We start from the raw sequence: 21,101 nt of genomic DNA, 5'->3' as shown, positions 1-21,101 counted from the left end.
ACGGACCACCACCTCTTTAAGAGGTGTGGGAAAGATCCCTTCTACCAGGGATCTGTTGACAATACCCTGTAGTGGCTCACATAACAACGCCTGGCTAGCTTTTATAAGCCAGGACTGGCACAGATCGTAGGGTGTACAGCGAAAAGGATCCTATCGACTGGATTGAAGGAATCTAGAATTGGACCAGAAGACACACTCAGTGCCTCAAGTTCTTTCACTGTATCAATTATGGCGGGGAGGTCGTGTCGGAGCGACGAGACCTTATCTGCGAAAAAACTCGCAAAAGCCTCACAGCCAGTTTCCAATTCTCTAATGTTTGGTTTACTTTGCGGTAAAATTGTTAATGATCGAATTATACTAAACAATTGTACTGGGTGAGAGGTTGCAGACGCAATCTGGGACACCATGTTCCACTTTAATCTGCATTTTTTTTTAAATTTCTTTGGCATGGTGAGTGACTAAAGTTTAAAAGTTTGGTTTGAAGGTGTTGTCAGATATCACATCTGTTTCCATCTCATGGTGTGAGTGTTTTGCTTCCATTGAGTGTAAACATAGTTGTCTGGGTCTGGCTAGCATTTAACTCATCAGCTGATTTGTGTAACAGAGCCTTAAGCTTTTTATTTTGTTATTATTTTACTGATTTTTCATATAAATGAGGCAAGTTTTAGTACAGAGGGGCGCCATGGTGGGGTTGTGCTTAGGGCAATAGTTGGACTTTATCTGATCCTGAGACAGCAGATCTGATGAAGGGAGCATTGACTCTCAAATGCTGCTCTGTTCTACTGCAGACCAACATGGCTATGCTCTGAAAAGAACTGAATTTAAAGAAAGACATAAGTAAATATTTTCACTGAAGTTGTATACATTTACTTACTGATCCTGTAAGAATATTTTATTTTATCCTGTTCTACCTAGATTGCTTAAGAATAAACAAATAAACCAGTAATAGTATTCATTTAAAAATTAATCTACAATCTACCATAATCAAGCCACAATATAAAGAAACACAAGTATAGTGAGAGTAGACCATACATGGCACCACACAAAAATAATTGTATTCAGAGCATTCCATATTACTCCAAAATGTTGCAAAGTCCACAAACCAGTTCTTGATTTAATCAATAGATATGGTTGCCAATCCCTAGGTGGGGGCAGAGGATCTCTCAGTTTGGAGGCCCTCCCCCTGCTTCAGAATTATCAGAAAGCAGGAAGGGGATGTCTGCTGGGCACTGGCCACAGCACTCTGTATCAACTGTAGCTTCTAGGCAGTTTTCAAGGGCAGCCCCACATGGAGCACAATGTAATAATCTAATTGAGATGTTACTTGGCCATGCACCAATGGCAAGATCTTTCCTGCCCAAGAAGGTTTGCAGCTGGCTCCCATCGTTGTGGGACCCAGGGGGCCGGCGCAGCGGCACGCCGAAGCAGCCTGTCACTAATAACACAGGTCGAGATGCAGGACAGGAACCCGGAAGTGACCGACAGGCTGCTTCAGCGTGCCACTGCGCCGGCCCCCTGGGCCCCACAATGATGGGATCGATGCCAGAGGGACGGGCTCGAAACACTCTATAACCCCTCAAAAGAACAGCAGTCTAGCTCGCTTCCCCCGAGCCCTGCCGCCATAAGCCTCAAGGGGGCTCATTTTGCGGCATCTCCCGGTGGGAGGGTGGCACCCGCACGGGACACATATCAAATGAAAGAGGGGGCGCAGGGCTATCAGAAACAGCCGGCGGAGGGAGTCGGGAGACCACCCCACTGGGGGATCCACACCCCGAAAGTGATGAAGGTGGCGCAGATAGAGCCAACAGAGCAAACAGGACAAAATAAATAGGCTGCATTATGCAGCACAGTTGAGAAAGTGCCTTATCCCATATACTGATGAAGTAAATACAGGATTTGAGAACAAAATTGCACCAGAAGACACAAACACAAAGCTCCCTTACACTGAATCAGTGCTTGGGTCCACCCAAGTCAGTATTGTCTACTCCAGGGGTGGCCAGAGTTGCTTAACAAAAGAGCAACACAGAATAAAGGTCAGATGTTTGAGAGCCGCAAGACATGAACATCGGATATTTGAGAGCCACGGAAGGAAGGAAGGAAGGAAGGAAGGAAGGAAGGAAGGAGGGAGGGAAGGAGGGAGGGAGGGAAGGGAGGGAGGGAAGGAAGGAAGGAAGGAAGGAAGGAAGGAAGGAAGGAAGGAAGGAAGGAAGGAAGGAAGGAAGGGAGGAGGGAGGGAGGGAGGGAGGGAAGGAGGGAAGGAGGGAGGGAGGGAAGGAAGGAAGGAAGGAGGGAAGGAGGGAGGGAAGGAAGGAAGAAAGGAAGGAAGGAGGGAGGGAGGGAAGGAAGGAAGGAAGAAAGGAAGGAGGGAGGGAGGGAGGGAAGGAAGGAAGGAAGAAAGGAAGGAGGGAGGGAGGGAAGGAAGAAAGGAAGGAAGGAAGGAGGGAGGGAGGGAGGGAGGGAAGGAAGGAAGGAAGGAAGGAAGGAGGGAGGGAGGGAGGGAAGGAAGGAAGGAAGAAAGGAAGGAGGGAGGGAGGGAAGGAAGAAAGGAAGGAAGGAGGGAGGGAGGGAGGGAAGGAAGGAAGGAAGGAAGGAAGGAAGGAAGGAAGGAAGGAAGGAAGGAAGGAAGGAAGGAAGGAAGGGAGGGAGGGAGGGAGGGAAGGAAGGGAGGGAGGGAGGAGGGAGGTAGGGGAGGAGGGAGGTAGGGAAGGAGGGAGGAGGGAGGGAGGGAAGGAGGGAGGAGGGAGGGAGGGAAGGGAGGGAGGTAGGGAAGGAGGGAGGAGGGAGGGAGGGAAGGAGGGAGGAGGGAGGGAGGGAAGGAAGGGAGGAGGGAGGGAAGGAGGGAAGGAAGGAAGGGAGGAGGGAGGGAAGGAGGGAGGGAGGGAGGGAGGGAAGGAGGGAGGGAGGGAAGGAAGGAAGGAGGAAGGAAGGAAGGAGGGAAGGAATGAAGAAAGGAGGGAGGGAGGGAAGGAAGGAAGGAAGGAGGGAGGGAGGGAAGGAAGGGAGGAGGGAGGGAGGGAAGGAAGGGAGGAGGGAGGGAAGGAGGGAAGGAAGGGAGGAGGGAGGGAAGGAGGGAAGGAAGAAAGGAAGGAGGGAGGGAGGGAAGGAAGGAGGGAAGGAAGGAAGGAGGGAAAGAGGGAGGGAAGGAAGAAAGGAAGGGAGGAGGGAGGGAGGGAGAGAGGGAAGGAAGGGAGGAGGGAGGGAGGGAGAGAGGGAAGGAAGGGAGGAGGGAGGGAGGGAAGGAGGGAGGGAAGGAAGGAAGGAAGGAAGGCCGCCCCCTCCCGCCAGCCACCCCCCCGCTTTCGGCCCCCTCCCTCCCTGCTTACCTTCATCCAGGGCGGGTGGTGGCCTCTTCCCTCGGCGGCTGGTGCTGCTGGCGGGGCTGGCGGCGGCTGCAGAGGCTGGGGAGGGCCTCCGCTGGTCTCTGGAGGGCCTCCAGGGACCAGCGCCGGCCTCTCCGCGGCCTCGGCTGGTCGGCGCTGTCGGAGCGGGAGTAGCAGAGTGAGGGAGATGACTTGCCCGACACAGGGCTTCAGGAAAGAAAATCAGGCAGACGCGTGCAACTAGTGCCAAAAGGTGTATTAACATATATACACGACAAGTGCTCTCTTGTGCAGTCTATACAATATCACCTCCACGGACAAAGTGCTTCGCCTAACCACCATCTCACAGGGAGAGACCTGTGTGATGCACACACAGATCATATATAGTCCAAGCAGCCAATCCTGGCCGTGCTGACTCAGCAGATTGCATCACTTGGCTTCTGCCGGCTCAAGCCGGTCTGCTGATCAGGTCACTGTGACCTAGCCTGGCAGCTAGATCACCAGCTGTCATACTGTAGCTGTCAGACTGGGTTTATGTAGATTCTTGCTCCAACACACCTCCTAATCTATTTAAACCCAGTGCACCAAAACACTTTACACAGTTTACATACATGTCCACCAGCAACATTACAGTTCATATTTACGTAGCTCGGAACCCTTTCCGGAATTCGTTCAGGAACTCATCATGATTGTAAAACACATCATCGTGTTCCTGTTCAGCCAGCTCTTTCAGACGCTTGGCTTCAGCCTCCTTCTCCCTTGCCTCGCACTCTGCCACCCAGGCTTTCCATTTCTTAGCCTTTTCTTTTAATATTTCCTCAAATCCGGGTGGGTCTGGATTGACAGTCAGAGTGACATAGGGACACTTGTACCTAGCGGGACGTTGGCCTTTGGTGGACCTGGCAGACACCCGTGGCCCTGTGCTTGGACCAGCTTTGTCTTCTTCGGGTTGCTCTGTTCCCACCTCCTGGGCTGGTTGCTCTGCCCCTGTAATTGGGTGTTGAACCTCCTGACTCTCACACTTTACCTCCAGTTCCTGCATTTGAGGCTCTGCCTCCTGACTCTGCTCGTCAGGCTCTGTGCCAGCATTCGGCTCACCTTCTCCAGCCCCACTGGGTGCCACCTCCTGGGCTGGAGTTCTGGGCTGCGCTCCAACATCGTTATCGCTACTTGGCAGCAGGACAAATTGTTTCTGCAAGGAGTGCAACCTTGGCCAGCTGCTTTCTTCATTGAACTGGGCACTCTTACTAAGTGTTATCTTGCTTTTGCTATTGCAGAAACGATAACACCTGGCCCTTGGCTTGTAGCCCAGAAAAATTAGGCTCTCTGCCCGGACATCCCCCTCCCCGCTACTCGTGGAGTGGATGCCAACCCGAGCCCGTGACCCAAAGACTTTTAAAGAACTCAAATCTGGGGTCTTGTTCAACAGTAACCTGTAAGGCACATTTTTCACAGTATTACACCAAACCCTATTTTGCAAAAAAACAGCTGCATGTATGGTTTCTGCCCAATAGGTCATTGGCAGTTGTGCATCCTCTAACATGCAATACATCACATTCTGCAATACAGCCCCATGCCCATTTTCTCGGGGCGTTGCCGGGTTCGTCAGACGGTGGGCGATGCCCTTGTTCTCCAGCCAACGTTTCATCTGGTTAGATAAGAATTCCCCCCCTCTGTCGGTTTGTACAGCTAGGAGATTAACCCCTAATTGTCTCTCCACTGCTTTGACCCACTTGGTGAATGTCTTATACACCTCAGACTTATGCACCATGGTGAAAACCCACGCGTACCTCGTGTGGTCGTCGGTGGCCACCAAGCAGTATCTCCTCCCCGACAGACTCTTTGGCAATGGGCCAATAACGTCTAAATGGACTAGTTCCAGGGCTCGTGTGCTTTCCCTTGAGCTTTCTTTAGCAACAGCACACGCCTTGCTTTTGGTCTTCTTGCAGACCTGGCAATCCAAGTAACATTTGCAAGGATTTACTTTCAAACTAGGCACGAGCTCCAGGGTTTTCTTTAACGCCCTAAATCCGCAGTGCCCAAGTCTCCTATGGAGCAAATGTATACAATTATTGTGCACAGGCTCATTCGACACCTGAGCCACCTGGGCACAATCACTCTGGACCACATACAGTTTACCTTCCCTCTTTCCTGTCACAAGCAACTTTCCCCCACCTCCCAGGATTTTGCAGCAGGTTTTCTCAAATCTCACCTGGTATCCCTGGTCAAACAGTGTGCTAACACTCAACAGGTTAGACTGCAGTGAGGGTACATACAACACATTTTGCAACATACATTTCAGTGCAGGAAATTCCACATTGCCTGAGCAAACAGAATTGGCAGTGGTCCCATCAGCCAATCTCACATACTTATGCTCAGGACTGTCAACGTTTTTCAACAACTCCTTCTCGCAGCAGAGATGGCTCGTTGCCCCGGAGTCTAAAATCCAAGCAGACCCTGTGCTCTCTACTGCAGACGTGACCAGCCGGGTTGCTTCCTCACACGGGCTGGCGGTCCTCCGCTCTCGCCGCACACGCCCCCGCCTCTTCTCCCTCTCAGGGCAAGCTCGGAGCAGGTGCTGCGACGACCCGCATCCATAGCAGCGACGGACTGCAAACGCAGTCGGCTCCACTTCCTCCACCTTCGGACGCCTGCCAGCAGCAGAAGCTGGCTCATTCTTGGCTGTCTTCCCGGACACACCGATAACAGCACGCTGCCCGGCCGACACCCCCGGACAGCTCACGGCCGCAATTCTCTCTTGGAAGTCAAGCAGGTGGGCACAGACGTATTCCATGGTCAGGGTCGCTACGTCCACCGTCTCCAGAGAAGTTATCAGGGGAGTGTACTCAGGTGGCAACGACGACAGCAAAATGTACACTCTGTCGTCTGGAGCTACAGTCTTGCCTCTTGCCTCCAGCTCAACGAAACAGTCCGTTAGCCGTTTGATGTGATCTTTCACACACCCTCCAGCCGGCATAACGGTGCGGAACATCCTCCTTGTCAAGGCCATGAGGGAACCAGCAGTGGTGCTAACATGCACCGCACTCAACGCGTCCCAGGCAGCCTTGGGAGTGTCCTTCCCTCGCACATAAACCAGCTGGTCATCTCCTATAGATAGCACTATGTTGGCCAGTGCCTTATCCGATAACACAGTCTCGGCAGGAGATAAGTCAGCAGGGGGGTTACTCACGAACAGCCATTGCCCTTCACGCTTGAGGTAGTGTTGCATTCTCAGGCTCCACACCGCGTAGTTGGCTGAGGTGAGCTTCTCAACGGCTACTCCAAGCTGTTGCTGAGCCATCGTGCCGACTCCTCCTCACGGCTGGCTGCCGACGTCCCTCTGGCTCTCAAACAGAGAACGGTGGTGCTTCTGTGTCCTTCACCGGCGTTCCTCGCCTCCGGCTCTTTCCAAACTCACAGTCAGCTCAACTCTCAACTCTCTCCTCCGCGCAGCGGAACCGCCCTGGGCCCATAACCCTGTCGGAGCGGGAGTAGCAGAGTGAGGGAGATGACTTGCCCGACACAGGGCTTCAGGAAAGAAAATCAGGCAGACGCGTGCAACTAGTGCCAAAAGGTGTATTAACATATATACACGACAAGTGCTCTCTTGTGCAGTCTATACAATATCACCTCCACGGACAAAGTGCTTCGCCTAACCACCATCTCACAGGGAGAGACCTGTGTGATGCACACACAGATCATATATAGTCCAAGCAGCCAATCCTGGCCGTGCTGACTCAGCAGATTGCATCACTTGGCTTCTGCCGGCTCAAGCCGGTCTGCTGATCAGGTCACTGTGACCTAGCCTGGCAGCTAGATCACCAGCTGTCATACTGTAGCTGTCAGACTGGGTTTATGTAGATTCTTGCTCCAACAGGCGCTGGTCGCTGGAGGCCCTCCAGAGTCTCTGGAGGGCCTCCAGGGACCAGCGCCGGCCTCTCCGCGGCCTCGGCTGGTCGGCGCTGGTCACTGGAGGCCCTCCAGAGTCTCTGGAGGGCCTCCAGCGACCAGCACCAGCCTCTCCGCTGCCTCCCCGGCCTCCGCCGCCGCCGGGCCCCGCGCGCGGGCGGGGAAGGCGGCGAGTGAGGGAGGGAGCGGCCCTGCGCACGCGCAGGGATGCTCCCTCCCTCACTCGCCGCCTTCCCCGCCGGTGCGCGCCCACCGCCTCCGGGGCTGGCTAAACCGGGACCTCTAATGGTCCCGGTATAGCCAGCCTGGGAGGCGGGAATAGGGGGCCAGAACCGGGACATTCCCGGGTGCCCGGGACGGTCTGGCCACCCCAGGCTGCAAGCCACAGGCAAGAACCCTTCAGTTTAAGCAGAGGCTCATGCTTCAGCCCAACTTCCCATTTAAGTAGGCCAGATACCTGTGGAAGAGCCAAGAGATCAAGTGAAGAAGAAAGAGATTGGATTGGATTTATATCCTGCCATTCACTCAAGAGTCCCAGAGCAGTTTGCAATCTCCTTTCCCTTCTCCTCCCAACAACAGACACCCTGTGAAGTAGGTGGGGCTGAGAGAACAGCTCTGAGAACTGCTTTTGAGAGAACAGCTCTTATAAAGCAGATATTTTTGTATTTGTAAAGCACTGCTAGTGTTTGCAAGGCATCATCACTGGCTTGGATGTTCGCTATTTTTTATTGCTATGTCAGTTTAATATGGAACATGTTAACATGTTCCACTTTATCATCAGTTTAGCATGATAAAAGATCAATGTTTGAATGTGTTGCTGTGAATAGTTTAATAAAGGAAAGAACATTTTAGAGCACATGTATCATCTGATCTAGTTGCATAGATGTATATTGTTTAAGTATGCGAAGTAATTATGTAGAAAACTTACTTCAAGAAGAGCCAAGTGCAGTCTTCACTTTTGTTACTGTTGAAAAGCAATTTTGTTTTCTTGTGAGTTTTTAATAGCACTCTCAACATTTTATCTCTTAATTATTTTTATTTTTGGTCAGAACACTAGTCACTAAGCTGAACTGATTCTTTCAGCTCAGCTCTAGATTTGAGCAAATTCTTCAATTCCATATGTGAGAATAATTTTCCTAATGTCTCTCTTAAAAAGGAGAATCCATTAAAAATTGTAACTGAAATCCCTGGCAATGTAACTGCTTGTGTTGCAATTTTATGATACTGCTATGACTTTGAGTCAATGTAACCGAAGTACTTGACTCTTAATCAGAAGCCCCGCTGAAAAAAAAAAATCCCTCAAAAACAGTGATATTCATATGGTATCAACATCACTTGAATATATCTTCTTCATTTTAACTTAGCATTTTAAAGTTTTTAAATCTGTACATGTATCTCTTCGAAGCAGTCCAGTCTAAATTCCATAGGATTACGTCTGGTGTTTTTTGTTGCACACTGAATACAATTCTTAGAATAGAATCAGGGCAGGTGTCACTTGAAGCCTGCAGTTCATACAAAGTAATATATTTCTCGCTCAAGCTAAAACTTAACCTGTCTGGATTAATCCCCTTAATTCTTTCAGACAGCTATCGCTCAGGTTGGGTGGATGTGGTTGAGAATAAATGGCAACTTCTTAGCTTCCGCCCCTCAGCAATGCCACCTTGGGTCCTGGAGATGATAGAGCTCAGGCACACCTCTATCCAGTGGTAGGAAATCATAGCCAAAATTTCAAGCCAGCAAACTATCTTTACACTCTAGAATTTCCCAAACACCAGAGAGTTTCACCTTGGCCTGCTTTAATCATCTTCCCTTAGCACTACTGAAGGGAGATATTTATACAATCCCTACTCCCAAATGTCTGTGTTCCTGCCAGATGAACACAGTCGAAACACTGGAACACATGTTACTTTACTGTCTATTTTACAAGGACACTGAACAAGGACATCTCACACCTATTGTATCCAAGTTCTCAGGAAGATCTGATAAATTTTATATGTATCTCCTTCTAGGTGACCGATCTAACAAGACCACCTCTAAAATGGCCAAATTTGGCCATAAAAAATTCCAAACCTTTTAATAACTTTTTATTCCTAATCAGTTATGCCTGTAAGGTTATGAATTTTAATCCTTGTATATTAATTTTACATTTGTACGTAAACCATGCTGGTAAACTGCTTGGCTTATATTTGATTGTAATAAATGTTGAAATGAAATTAAAATCTGCACATGCCTTTTTATAAACAATAGTGTGTTACGTGAAACTTAGTAAATACATGAAAAGTTTTTTAATCAACATTTTATAACCAAATTGTTTTATGAAAACGAAAGTATTTGAGGAGATAAAATATATTATTATCCATGAGTTATAATACATTGAAATGCATCTTTGTAAGGGAACTGTCAGTTTTCCTTTAGAAGGTGGCTCCCTGCATGGAAAAGGTTAATTAAAATTTTACAAGATACAGCTCTGGCAGAAGTGTTTACAAAGGCACCCAATGAAGGGATGCAATATAATTCAGAACAATAAATTAATTACCAGCTATATATTAAAGGGCAAGTCATTAGTGAATTAGGTAAGTAACTGTAAACAGTAAACTACATAAATACTTCATGGTCTGCTTACCCAGTCTTATACAATTACAATCATAATGACAAACTTGGACTGTAAAAATATGACCACCAGTTTGTATTCTACATTTTAAAACGTGACCATCATATATTCTAAAGTCTTCTAAATGTTTTACACAACATGCCTTTCTCAGCACAGCCTGGCCTCTGTAGCTGCCCTTACCTTTGTGCTTCCCAAATGGTAGCAAATTCTGGGCAGGCAGCACAGAAGGAGTTAAGTCAGAGGTGTCAAACTCATTTGTTATGAGGGTTTGATCTGACATAAATATTACTTTGCTGGGCCAGGCGTGCCATAAAATGTAATACGAGGTACCATATATATATGGTATTCACCTGCTATTGCCATCTGAAATCATATATATATATATATATATATATATATATATATATATATGATTTCAGATGGCAATAGCAGGTGAATGATAATAATAGGCTTGATTGGAGTGGGTGTGACATGCAGAGGGATAGCAGGTATGGAGATACTAGTGTTGGTAATGAGACAGGAAACCTAGGTTTCAATTCCATCCAGGAGGATTCAAAGGGTCCAAGAGGATGCAAAGAATAAACTGACTTAAGTCTGACATTAGAAACCACAACATACAGTTGTTGACCTAATAGTAGCAATGCTCTTACAAAAGAATTTCAAAGGGAGATTAGAAAGAGAGACTGCTGAATTGCAATTGAAAATGAAGATCACGACAATGCATCATCCTGGACTGAATTGAGACCCAGTTTTCCTGTCCCATTACCAATGTGTCCTGTTATCGGTTATAATCTGATTTATGCCAATAAATAGGCTTTTGTGAGTGTCCTATTATTTGGCATCTGAAATCACTCCACTCTGCAGGGACCAATCTAAGTGTTCTAATGCCTAATCAGGGTATTTTTGAAAGAAAATAAAACCAGATAGGAACAGGGAAATCCAAACTTTTTTAAAACAACTTTTCAGAATAAGCCAAAAATAATTTCCTCAGTGTACACTGTGCTTGTCATGCACAGATCCTCTGTCCCCCCAAAGAAGTGTGCTTGCATGCAAAAGTTTATACCTGGAGTAAAACGTTGGTCTTGAACAGGGTTTTTTTATAGCGGGAACTCCTTGCATACTAGGTCATACACCGCTGATGTAGCCAATCCTCCAAGAGCTTACAGGGCTCTTATTACAGGGCCTACTGTAAGCTCCAGGAGAACTGGCTACATCAGAGGTGTGTGGCCTAATATGCAAAGGAGTTCCTGATACAAAAAAAGCCCTGGTCTTGAAGCTGCCATTGGACTCTCTCTCCTTCCCCTCCCCTCAGCTGCAAACCTGCATACAGGCTGCTCAGATTTCTCTAGTGTTAAAAGTGCCAGACTATAATCCTGCTCAGCAGCTCTGGTGGTTCTGTTGATTCTGGGGCCCTGCCAAATGACTCCTCCCACCTGCTGACAAGTGAAGGCAAGTTTGGGGGCTGGCCCAGCCACCCACTGAGCACTGCAGGCTTCCTCACTCCACCTTCGCCACCCCTCTGGTCTTCCTTCCTCCGTGATAGGAAGTGGGGGGCCAGGGCTGGATGGGAAGTTCAGGGGTCATGGCAGGAAGTCAGAGGCTAGACCTTGAGGGCCCCCACTGTAGCTATGGGCCTGGCCTTATTCCCAAGAAAAAGTCCTTTGAATTGCAACATCACATAAGGAAATTTTTTCCCATTAAATAATTTAAAATAATTCCTTTATATATCACAGAAACATGCTGAAGGGGGAGGCACAAAAATCACAGATCACACATCACCAGAAATCCTCTGGCTGGCCCTGCATCCTAGCTATTCCAGTCTACCACTAGGCAACATCCCCCAAATATCATTCTAAGCAGCAGTGGCGGACTGGGTCTAAAAATGTTGGTTGCCAGGAGACAAAGGGGGCCCACCCACAACTATAAGGGTATCATTTGATTTTTATAAGAAATAAATAACATTTTCAAAAAAAAAATCTGTGGAAAAAGGTACAATTAAAACCTTTGCAAAATAAATGAATATGTGTTTTTAGTAATTACAGTGTACATATATTGTACATTTTACTGGCAGTATGCAGTAGGTATTAAATGTAAATATTATCTACTGTAAATTTTAGTTGCATTACAGTAATAATATTGGAATGTCTATTATATTTTCAAGCTACTAAAAGGACATTAACATTTTTAACATATTGCCTAATGTTTAAGGGGGCCCACTTCATCAGGAGCCCACTTGCCATCGGGCAAGCTGACACCCTGACCAGTCCGCCACTGCTAAGCAGCCAAAATAACAATGTGCAACTAAGCACATCATCTTATCACAAGCAATTTTCCATATCAAACACACATGTTATCAGGCACTAGGAGGCTGCATATTACTGTAATGCCCTAGGAAGCAGGTCTCTAATCTAATTACGCCCAGATGATAACAGAGAGTGAGTACAAGGACACAGTTTGACAGGAAATTTAAGAGCTACCATACTGTCGTCCACTTTTTGCTTAGGCTTATCATTTTCATACCAGGCAGTGAACATGAAAACAGAAACCTTGCAAGTTAGATCATCTACACCAGTGTACTACCTGAACTCTCCCCCTAGTGTTTTCCCCACACTGGTGTTCTAGCAATATCCTAAATTTGCTTCTTTCCTTCCTCTATCTTTCTTGCCATCTCTTTTCTGTTATGGATATATATATCTTTAAATGTGCCAACTAATACTCCTTATGGGGCAATATCCCTTCACTCACCCGGTGCAGGATATTCCACCTCTTCTTCTGTAGCAGAGTTTACAGATGAGTCCAGTATAAAATCATTTTACTTGGCATAAGTATTTGCTTTAACAACAATGAACATTGTTTATTAACTATTTATAGTGAAGGAGATATTAATCTGAGAGAGAAACACATTCTTCGTGGTAAAAGGCAGCAGTTACTTCCAACTGACAGAAAAGAATATTCATTCACAGAAGGGAGGGGCTAGCAAGAACAAGAGTCAGAAGAGAAACATCATATAGAACTTTTTCACACAGCCTAAGTATTCCAGTATGGAAGCTGGTCAGTTACTGAACATTAACGGGTTTCTGCTGGCATTTCAGACAGATTCGACTTAGTAACTGGCTGCTACCGGAATACTGTCACCTTTTCACACAGTCCCGCGGCTGTCCCGGTAGTGAGGCATGCCTGAGTCGTTACTAACAAAGAGCAGCTTCTTCCAGTTTTCAACCCCTCCTTCCAGGTTGAAATCGGTATGGGGCGCTGAGTGAAATGTCCAGTATCTAATCCGGGAGCAGTTTTCGCGCCCTTTTTTGCCTGCCGGTGCACAATCTCCGGCTTTATTTGGGGGGGGGGGGGAAATGTTGGGCTAAGATCGCTATAGTGTATCACAACAGCATCACCATAGGGATGCCTGGGTTCCATTAAGATGCCAGAGATCGCCACCGCTGAAACTTGGTAACTTATCTCAATGGAGCCTAGCCATCTCTATGGTGATGTTGTTGTGATATGTCACTATAGCACTATAGCGATCTTTGCCTGACGTTTCCCCCCCCCCCCAAGCCGGAGATCGCGCGCTGGCAGGCGAAAACGGCTGGCACTGGTGGAAGCGAGATAAAAGCGGAACAGTGTGAAATGGCTTGCTTCAATCATGGAACCCTACCGGGGAAAAAAACATGTGTCTGAAAACTTCCATCCCTGTCTCAGATTACTGCAAGGCGGCACAATACTGACTCCCTTCCGGTTTCCACCGGTAAGTGTGAAAAGGCACATAATATATCAGCCCCTTTCCCACCTTCAGTTATTCCCATTCAAATCAGGCCTCAGTGAACTATCCCAACATTTCCCACCCCAGGCCAGCACACTCAACTACACCACCCTCACAAATGCTTTCCAAAGCAACAACGAAAGCCATCTCTATTTCTAATTTGTCTAGCTTTCATCTATCCAACTAGATACAGAATATCATTTTTAAATAACTACTACCATTTGAAGAAGGATTTTTCTAATTACCAGCTAATACATAGTGTACTGTAAACTCTAGAAAATTACTGAGATATGGTTTATTTTTAGAACTGATACTGTTCTGGCACTGCTTGGCACCTTAACAAATCAAAATATTTTGAACTCGTCTATTTCCTTTTTGTTATGTATGAGGCTTGTGTGTAAAAATGGATAAAAGAAAGTAGCTGGCTGTCTGGACTCCATTTTGGCATTCAAAGTAACTATTCTTAAGCAACATAATAAAGAAGATATTTCTCACCATACCTGGTAACATGTAACTATCCAGCTCATCACTTAAAGAGCAAACAATATACATTGCAAGTTATATCTTCAGGGAAATCAGATATCTTAGTTAATAATCCCTACAGTTTTCATACTGTAAACACAGCAGTTATAATTAAGCTCCCAGAGAGAACTAATAAATATCAATTTAAAAGGATCAACAAATCATGACTCCTTAAGGAAAAAACAGCTCACCTTTTGTACAGCTTTCTCTGATACCATGGTTTGAAATGGAATAGCTAAGAAATTATTTGTACAGGTTTAAGACAGGCCTTGTCCACTACTTAAGGTTTAGTTACAATACAGTAGATTCAGGAAGAAATATTTGTTCAGGTCACATACTTGGGTAGCCCCAGAAGATTTGTAGTGTCTATATTATGCAGACCTGGGAGGTTTTACTCAAGTTACCTGAGTAAGTTTTACAAAACACATGGTCCACCCTGGTATCTGTCAATCTTTCCTGCTCTAACACATGACAACATGGATGATCCAGCTCTGAATGCAATCTCCGGATATGAAAAAGAACAATAAGGTACGAAGACACTGAAGACTGCATCCCTTCCAGTGTCCCCCCCCCCAATTATATAAATCAGTATATCCATGAGAAACTACTATAAATGTTAAGATTAACAATTATTTGCGATGTCCATCAACTCTTAATCTTTCTGTAATTACCAAGTCCATTATTGTCTTGCATCCCCATTGGTTCACTTATGAGTCACCAAATCATGCCACCTCTTCCCACCAGGGTATTAGCAGCTGGGAACAGCAGCAAAAGATCTTTATCAACAGATAGCAGCTACAAAAATCTCCTCTTTATTAACCACCATTCCTTCTAACATGCTTGAAATACCAATACAAGTACAATTTCTGGCCAGCTATACAGAGCTATGCCGTCCTACACTACACTAGGCAGGCACACTCACACAGAGAAAACATGATCAGAAACGGAGGAGGGGAAATAAACATTCTTTTTTGCTGGTTGGATGAGCCCAGATTATTTGAAAGAGAGGGAATTAGGGACATGAAGAGAATTTTTTTTTTTTAAAGCAAGGCAAAGGAAGAAACTGGAGAGGCAGAAGCAAACAGGGCCGCGAAAAACTGGCCCTGCAGTTTGATGGAGGGAAAGGCGTCAGAAAGATGCAGCGGGAGAGGCCAAGAAGCCGAGCGGCCCTCTGCTTCTCCATCCCCCCCCCCCCCCCGCCTCCAGCGGTCAGCTCTCCTCCCCCCTCCACCCCCGGCCTGTCATGTGGTCCCGCCCGGCGAGACCGAGGCAGGCAGGCAGGCAGGCAGCGCCACCTGTGTGCCGGGCGCGGCAGGGCGGTGTGGTACGTACCCAGCAGCAGGAGGCGGTGCGTCTGCTTGTATTCGCGCTTCTGCTGCTTGAGCGCCCGGTCGATGCTCTTGCTGACTTTGCGCGCCTCCTTCTCCGCCTCGCGCTCCTCCAGGCGCTGCTTCTCCCAGTGTCGTTGCAGCGCCAGGGACTGGGGCTTGGCGGCTGCCGTGCCCGAGGCGGCCTTGGCCTGAGGGGGCACCTGCGACCCCTGGTGCTGCTGCTCCGCGGGAGCCGCCCCGTTCCCCCCGCCGTTCTGCAGGAGCAGCAGCGGCCCGTCCGCCTCCCCCAGGCGCGGCTTCCCGCCGGTGCCTTCAGGTTCCCCGCTGCCGCCGCTGCCTCTGCTGCCCGCGCTTCTTCCTCTTCCTCCTCCGGCCTGGGCTGCCGGCTGTGGCGGCCGAGCCAGGGACTCGGTGCTGGGCGAAGGCTGTTGCTCCGTCTCCGAGGTGGTGGTGGCGGCGGTGGTGCTGGAGATGGAGCCCCCGCCGCCGCCTCCTCCTGCTGCCGCCGCCGCCGCTGCGCCGGGGTCGCCGAAGAGCCGCGGGCGTAAGCTGTAGCAGAGCCCCATCGCTGCTGCCGCTGCCAGTGCCTGCCCTGCGGGGGACGAGCCAGCGAGAGAGCGAGCCGGGCGCGCGACTGGGCTGGCGGGGGAGAGGGGCAGGGGAAGCGGGAGGAGGAGGAGGAGGAAGGCACTCAACGCTCCCCGCGGTCCCCGCCGCGCGTCAGGGCCGCGGAGGGCGCGCCGGGCAGCCCCTCCTCAGCGCCCCGCTGCTGCTGCCGCTGCCACCTCCGCTGCTGCTGGGCCATCTTGCATTTTCCTCCCTCTCCTCCGGACAGGCGGTGGCGGCAGCAACCAGACCAGAGCCGCTCCTCGCCTCGATCACCTGACACAGCCCTGCCGGGTCCACCTTACCGTAAATACCCCGGCGCGAGCCCTCCGCGCAGCTCGGGCGCTCGCAGGCGGCTTGTGAGAAAGCGAGGCCAGAGCGTGTGCTTGTGTGTGTGTGTGTGGGCATACACATCCACACACGATCTCGCACGCAGCCGCAGTCCCGGTCCCCTTGCTCAGTCAAGGAGGATTCCCCTCGCAGGCAGCTAGCTGGTTAGCTAGCCCACGTTGAGTGTCGCGCGCCCGCCCGCACCGCCTCCCCTCTTTAACCCCCCGGCCTGGTGGTGGCACGCGCAGGTACTTGCCTGTCTTTTCCGCCTTTTCCCCCCTTTTCGCACGCAGGTCTTGCCCTTTTAAGCCTGTCCTCATGCGAACTACTTTACGTTTTCTTATCCCGTGTATTGCCCCACCTATGATCTTTCTTACAATGCTCCTTTGCCTTTCCTGGTAGATATTTTTTTCTTGTGTCTAACCCCCCTCCCCCCACGCCCCTGCGATCCCAACCAACTGCTGTGCTGCAGTCAGTGGTTTCTTTTTGGCCTTGGATGCCATGCTCTCAAGGGCTAATCTAGCCTGCATGGGAATAAGGGGGGGGGGGGGGGAGACCTGGCAAAACAAGCCTTTGCACCATATCATGCTTAACAGCTGGAGCTTAAGGAACCAGCAGCTGCCATGCCAGATATTTACAATTTGTTTTATGGGCCACCTTTGACACTGCATCTCACTGTATGCCATGACATAGCCTGAAAACTGACAAGGGCACTCTTTGTTGTCATGGTGTGTTGTTCAGAGGTGTAGCTGTTGCAGGGGTACTTCTCTTACTTTCATGTGCTTTGTATTTGTAGCTCACTGTTCTGCCTCTGCAAGGCTCGTTGCCAGTTGTGACCCTGTGTATGTTTCAAGTACAAATACAGAATCTGGAACAGGCCCTTTTGCTCTTCTTTATAATTTTCTGTTATATGGAAACATGAAGGAAAGACTGACATATGGTTTGAAGGTCATCCTTTCCTTTGCTGCACATTCTCCCATGTTTGGCCTTTATTTCTGAAGCACTGATACACAATCCATTCCTCTAGGCTTTCACTCCAATCCAAGGGAGATCTTGGGTTGGAAATAAGCTTCTGGCATCCATAACTGATACTCATCCTGCCCCCACTGAACTGTTTAAACAACTCTTTTGATGCAGACAAGGAAATGCAATTCCAGCTGGTAGTTGTGTTAGACTAGTTGCACGCAGCTCTAACTGGAAGAGAACCTTTATAATTTACCTAGCATTCGTTCACTGGGCCACTTCCTTCAAGACCCCTTTAATAGGTAATAGGGCACAAAATGTCCTTGTCTAAACTATGTTATACTCCATTGCTGTCCATGGCCAACAAACCAGTTTCCTGTTTATAGCCACACCATATAATCATTCCCAAATTATAAGTCTTTTTGTGCTGAAAATATCTAGAATCAACCAGTTTAATAGCAAGTATAGCAAATTATACAATGAACACATGATTGGAAATCCAGCTGGAGGGAGGGGATTGCAATTTCTTCTGCTTGTACTTCCTGAACTGCAAATCTCCAAGGCCAGCATCATAAGTAAGATAACTGCTGAGCCTCTGTGAGGGCCTGTCATTGACCCCGCCCCAAACCTGCTGTGTCTTGCCCCATGGTCTCTTTGGAGGTTGTGTGCACTCTACTCTTGGGTGTGCTTTTTGTGTCTTTCCCTTTCTTGTGGCTTTTCACATGAAAAAAAAAAGGAAGCTGCCTTATACTGAATCAGACCACAAGTTCAACAAGGTCAATATTATTTATTCAGACTGGTGATGGCTCTCCTGTGTCTCTGGTAGTGGTCTTTCACATCCTTTTAACTAGAAATGCTGAGGGAATTGAACCTGGGACCTTCTGCATGCTAAGCAATCCCCCACTGAACCTCAGCCCATATGATTCTCCCTCCTCTTCCAACAGAGAGCAGAGGGATGAATACATGTGCAAAGGACAGCAAGAAGCAGTGGTGGGGAATCCAACTGCCATACCTCTGATAAACAGTGATGGCAGCTAGAATATCCAGTCAGAGGGGGCAAGGGACAGATGCTTTAGTGGTGCGGGCACAGGCCCATGGACAGGGTCAGTTAGAACTTGGAGCCACTCTGCAAATCACACTCTGCTGCTGTTTGGTAGAAACCCAGATTCTCTAGTCTGGATTTACTCCCAAGAGGTTCTAGTTTACAAATAAACCACTTTGAGATGGATTTTCCTCATGAGTATTCCTGTCAGAATTTTTATTAAGCAAAATATTTACATTTAGTAGAACACTTCATGCAAATGTCAAATCCGCACAGCACTTAAAAGAATAACATTCCCACCTGTATGTTTCAATTATAATATTTAAAGCTATTCTTCATGTTATTGTTTACAATGCAAACAAAGGTCTAAACTGAAAGTAACAATGTAGCATTCTCTGGAAGTGGTATGCCTGAGAATGTTTCAAAAATCCTATTATGTATTCCCTTGAAGATACTGTTTCAAAATTTTTCAGTCACACAGCCTAAAAACTATAGTTATATAGATAAGGCAGAAAGGTAGTAATATATCACATGCAAATTGAGCATTTGCCCAGATATAGTTTCATGGGAATGTACTAGGTGGTAATGATATTAGGCCATATGAAGGTCAAGAGTTCGAAAGCTGCAATTAAATAAGGAAAGAGCTAATGGCAGAAAAACAAAAGTGCCGGAAATCTATAATAATTGGCATAATATTGGTCTTTATGCAATAAGAAGCACAAAATTATTTATTATGTAAGAAAGAGGAAGCTTAAAATAATGTCCAAATAATCATAACAAACAGTACAAGCTTTTCAGAAGTCACAACATAGCATTTAATAAAATATGACCCATGTCAACGCCACTGATTGTAGTTAAACAGAAACAGGATATCTAATCCTGTTCTAATCAAATTCTGTTAACACAAATAGCAACAAATTGAAAATTGCATTGATTTAAACTTCGATATATGTCAGGGATCCCTGATCTTGTGGAACCTGAGGGAACTTTTGGAATTTTGACAGTAGGCATTGGGCTCTTCTATGGGAGGGTTTGGGTCCAGTCATAAAATGGCTGCCATGATCTAGTCCAACCCCAAAGATTGGAAGATTCCACAAAATTAAGAGGTTCCAAACCAAGCATCCTCCTGTTAGCCATCGGCCACATGCTGTTTGCTGCTTATGTCTATAAGATTGTTTACTGTGCTGCTCCTGTTTCGTAATGTCTATTTTTAAGATATTATTTTAACTCTGTTGTTTTATTGTTGTAAGCTGCCCTGAGCCCCCTTGTGGGATAGGATGGGATATAAATCTAAAAATTAAATTAAATTAAATCTTCATCTTCTTAACAATTGAGATGAAGGCAGCTGTTTCCAAAGAGGTGATATTTTGCATACTGTCTTGGAGTATTTTCTGCTCAAATAATGCAGAAGAAAGCTAAGAATGACTCTTTGCTCTGAGAAAGAAATGGTTTGAGAAAAAGTAAGTGAGCTCCAGGAAGCACACTGGTGGGCACCTTGGTGCTTATAGCCATTGCTTGGAGGATCACATATGCCTTCACATATTGCTTTGTCTTTTTCTGTTCATTATTTCTTCTCATGACTAAATTTACATCTAAACACAACACTAAAGTCAACATGTTTCCCATGCTAATTATATCTTATTTTATTGGGAACCAATGCCCAGTTCTTCCCGTACATTTTTTCTGAGTTTTTTCCAGTAAAGAAATGTAATGATACTAATGTATAAGTGTAATTTATATTCTTCTATCTGGTTTGGAATGCCATCCAAAGCACACTTTATCAGGAGTTCCTTTGGCTTGAATGGTACTTACTTCCAACTAAATATTTTGTAAGTGAATTAAAGGTAAAGGAAATCCCCTTTGAAACACCAGTTGTTTTCAACTCTGGAGTGACATTGCTTTCACAACGTTTTCATGGCAGACCGTTTATGGGATGGTTTGCCATTGCCTTCCTCAGTCATTTACATTTCACCCCCAGCAAGCTGGGCACTCATTTTACCGACCTCGGAAGGATGGAAGGCTGAGTCAACCATGGGCCGGCTACCTGAACCCAGCTTCCACTGGGATTGAACTCAGGTTGTAAGCAGAGAGCTTGGACTGCTTACTACTCTGCACTTGAATTACCAGATATTTAATTGATTATACAGCAACTGGAGTGCTAAAACAATTGATGTGCACATTCCAGAGGAAATTAAGCAATGCTGGAATGCTATTAAAATCAATGAAATATAAAAAATGGTGTACTTATTTCCATTTAACTGGCTCCCCTTTGTCTTCCACAGCTGCTATGGCGAATAATCTTTCAGCTAACTCTGCACCCAGTTATGACACAGTACAAGAGGTATATAATGTGTAGTCAAGGAAAACATATGCCAGAGTCCACAATCTTCTTAATCCTGCGGGCATTTCAAAATATTTTGAGGGGAGGGGACCAGCCCCGTAGCCAGAAATTTTTGGGTGGAGGGGCCCAGAGCATAAAATTTTGGGTGGGGGGGGGACCATGGAGGCTTGGCTCCTTTTTCCAGCCAGCTGCCCGGCCCCAGCTTGCCTGCTCTCATGCTCTTGGAGGTGGGAAGAGCCTGGGAGGAGCAGCAGCAGTGAAAATGGAGGAATGAGCTGCGGGGAAAGGAAGGGCCATACAGGAGAAAGGGGGGTTGGGTGGAGGGGCTATGTCCCCCCCCGGGACCCCCTTGTGGCTACGGGCCTGGAG

At 47.3% G+C, this 21,101-nt stretch overlaps 1 protein-coding gene across 1 annotated transcript in view; it reads right to left on the bottom strand.

The window, feature by feature from the left end:
- The window catches only part of GNAL (G protein subunit alpha L), a 221,276-nt gene extending 205,245 nt beyond the window's left edge, over window positions 1-16,031 (bottom strand). Inside the window, exon 1 of the mRNA XM_060244022.1 lies at window positions 15,452-16,031. Within this exon, the coding sequence (XP_060100005.1) occupies window positions 15,452-16,016 (565 nt within the window). The 5' untranslated portion in view covers window positions 16,017-16,031. The remainder of the gene's footprint in view (window positions 1-15,451) is intronic.
- Between the last annotated feature and the right edge of the window lie 5,070 nt (window positions 16,032-21,101).

The sequence above is a fragment of the Heteronotia binoei genome, chromosome 7, assembly GCF_032191835.1.
Source record: "Heteronotia binoei isolate CCM8104 ecotype False Entrance Well chromosome 7, APGP_CSIRO_Hbin_v1, whole genome shotgun sequence".
NCBI lineage: Eukaryota > Metazoa > Chordata > Lepidosauria > Squamata > Gekkonidae > Heteronotia > Heteronotia binoei.
Note: the sequence above shows the minus strand (reverse complement) of the source record. Positions and strands in the feature narration are given on the sequence as shown.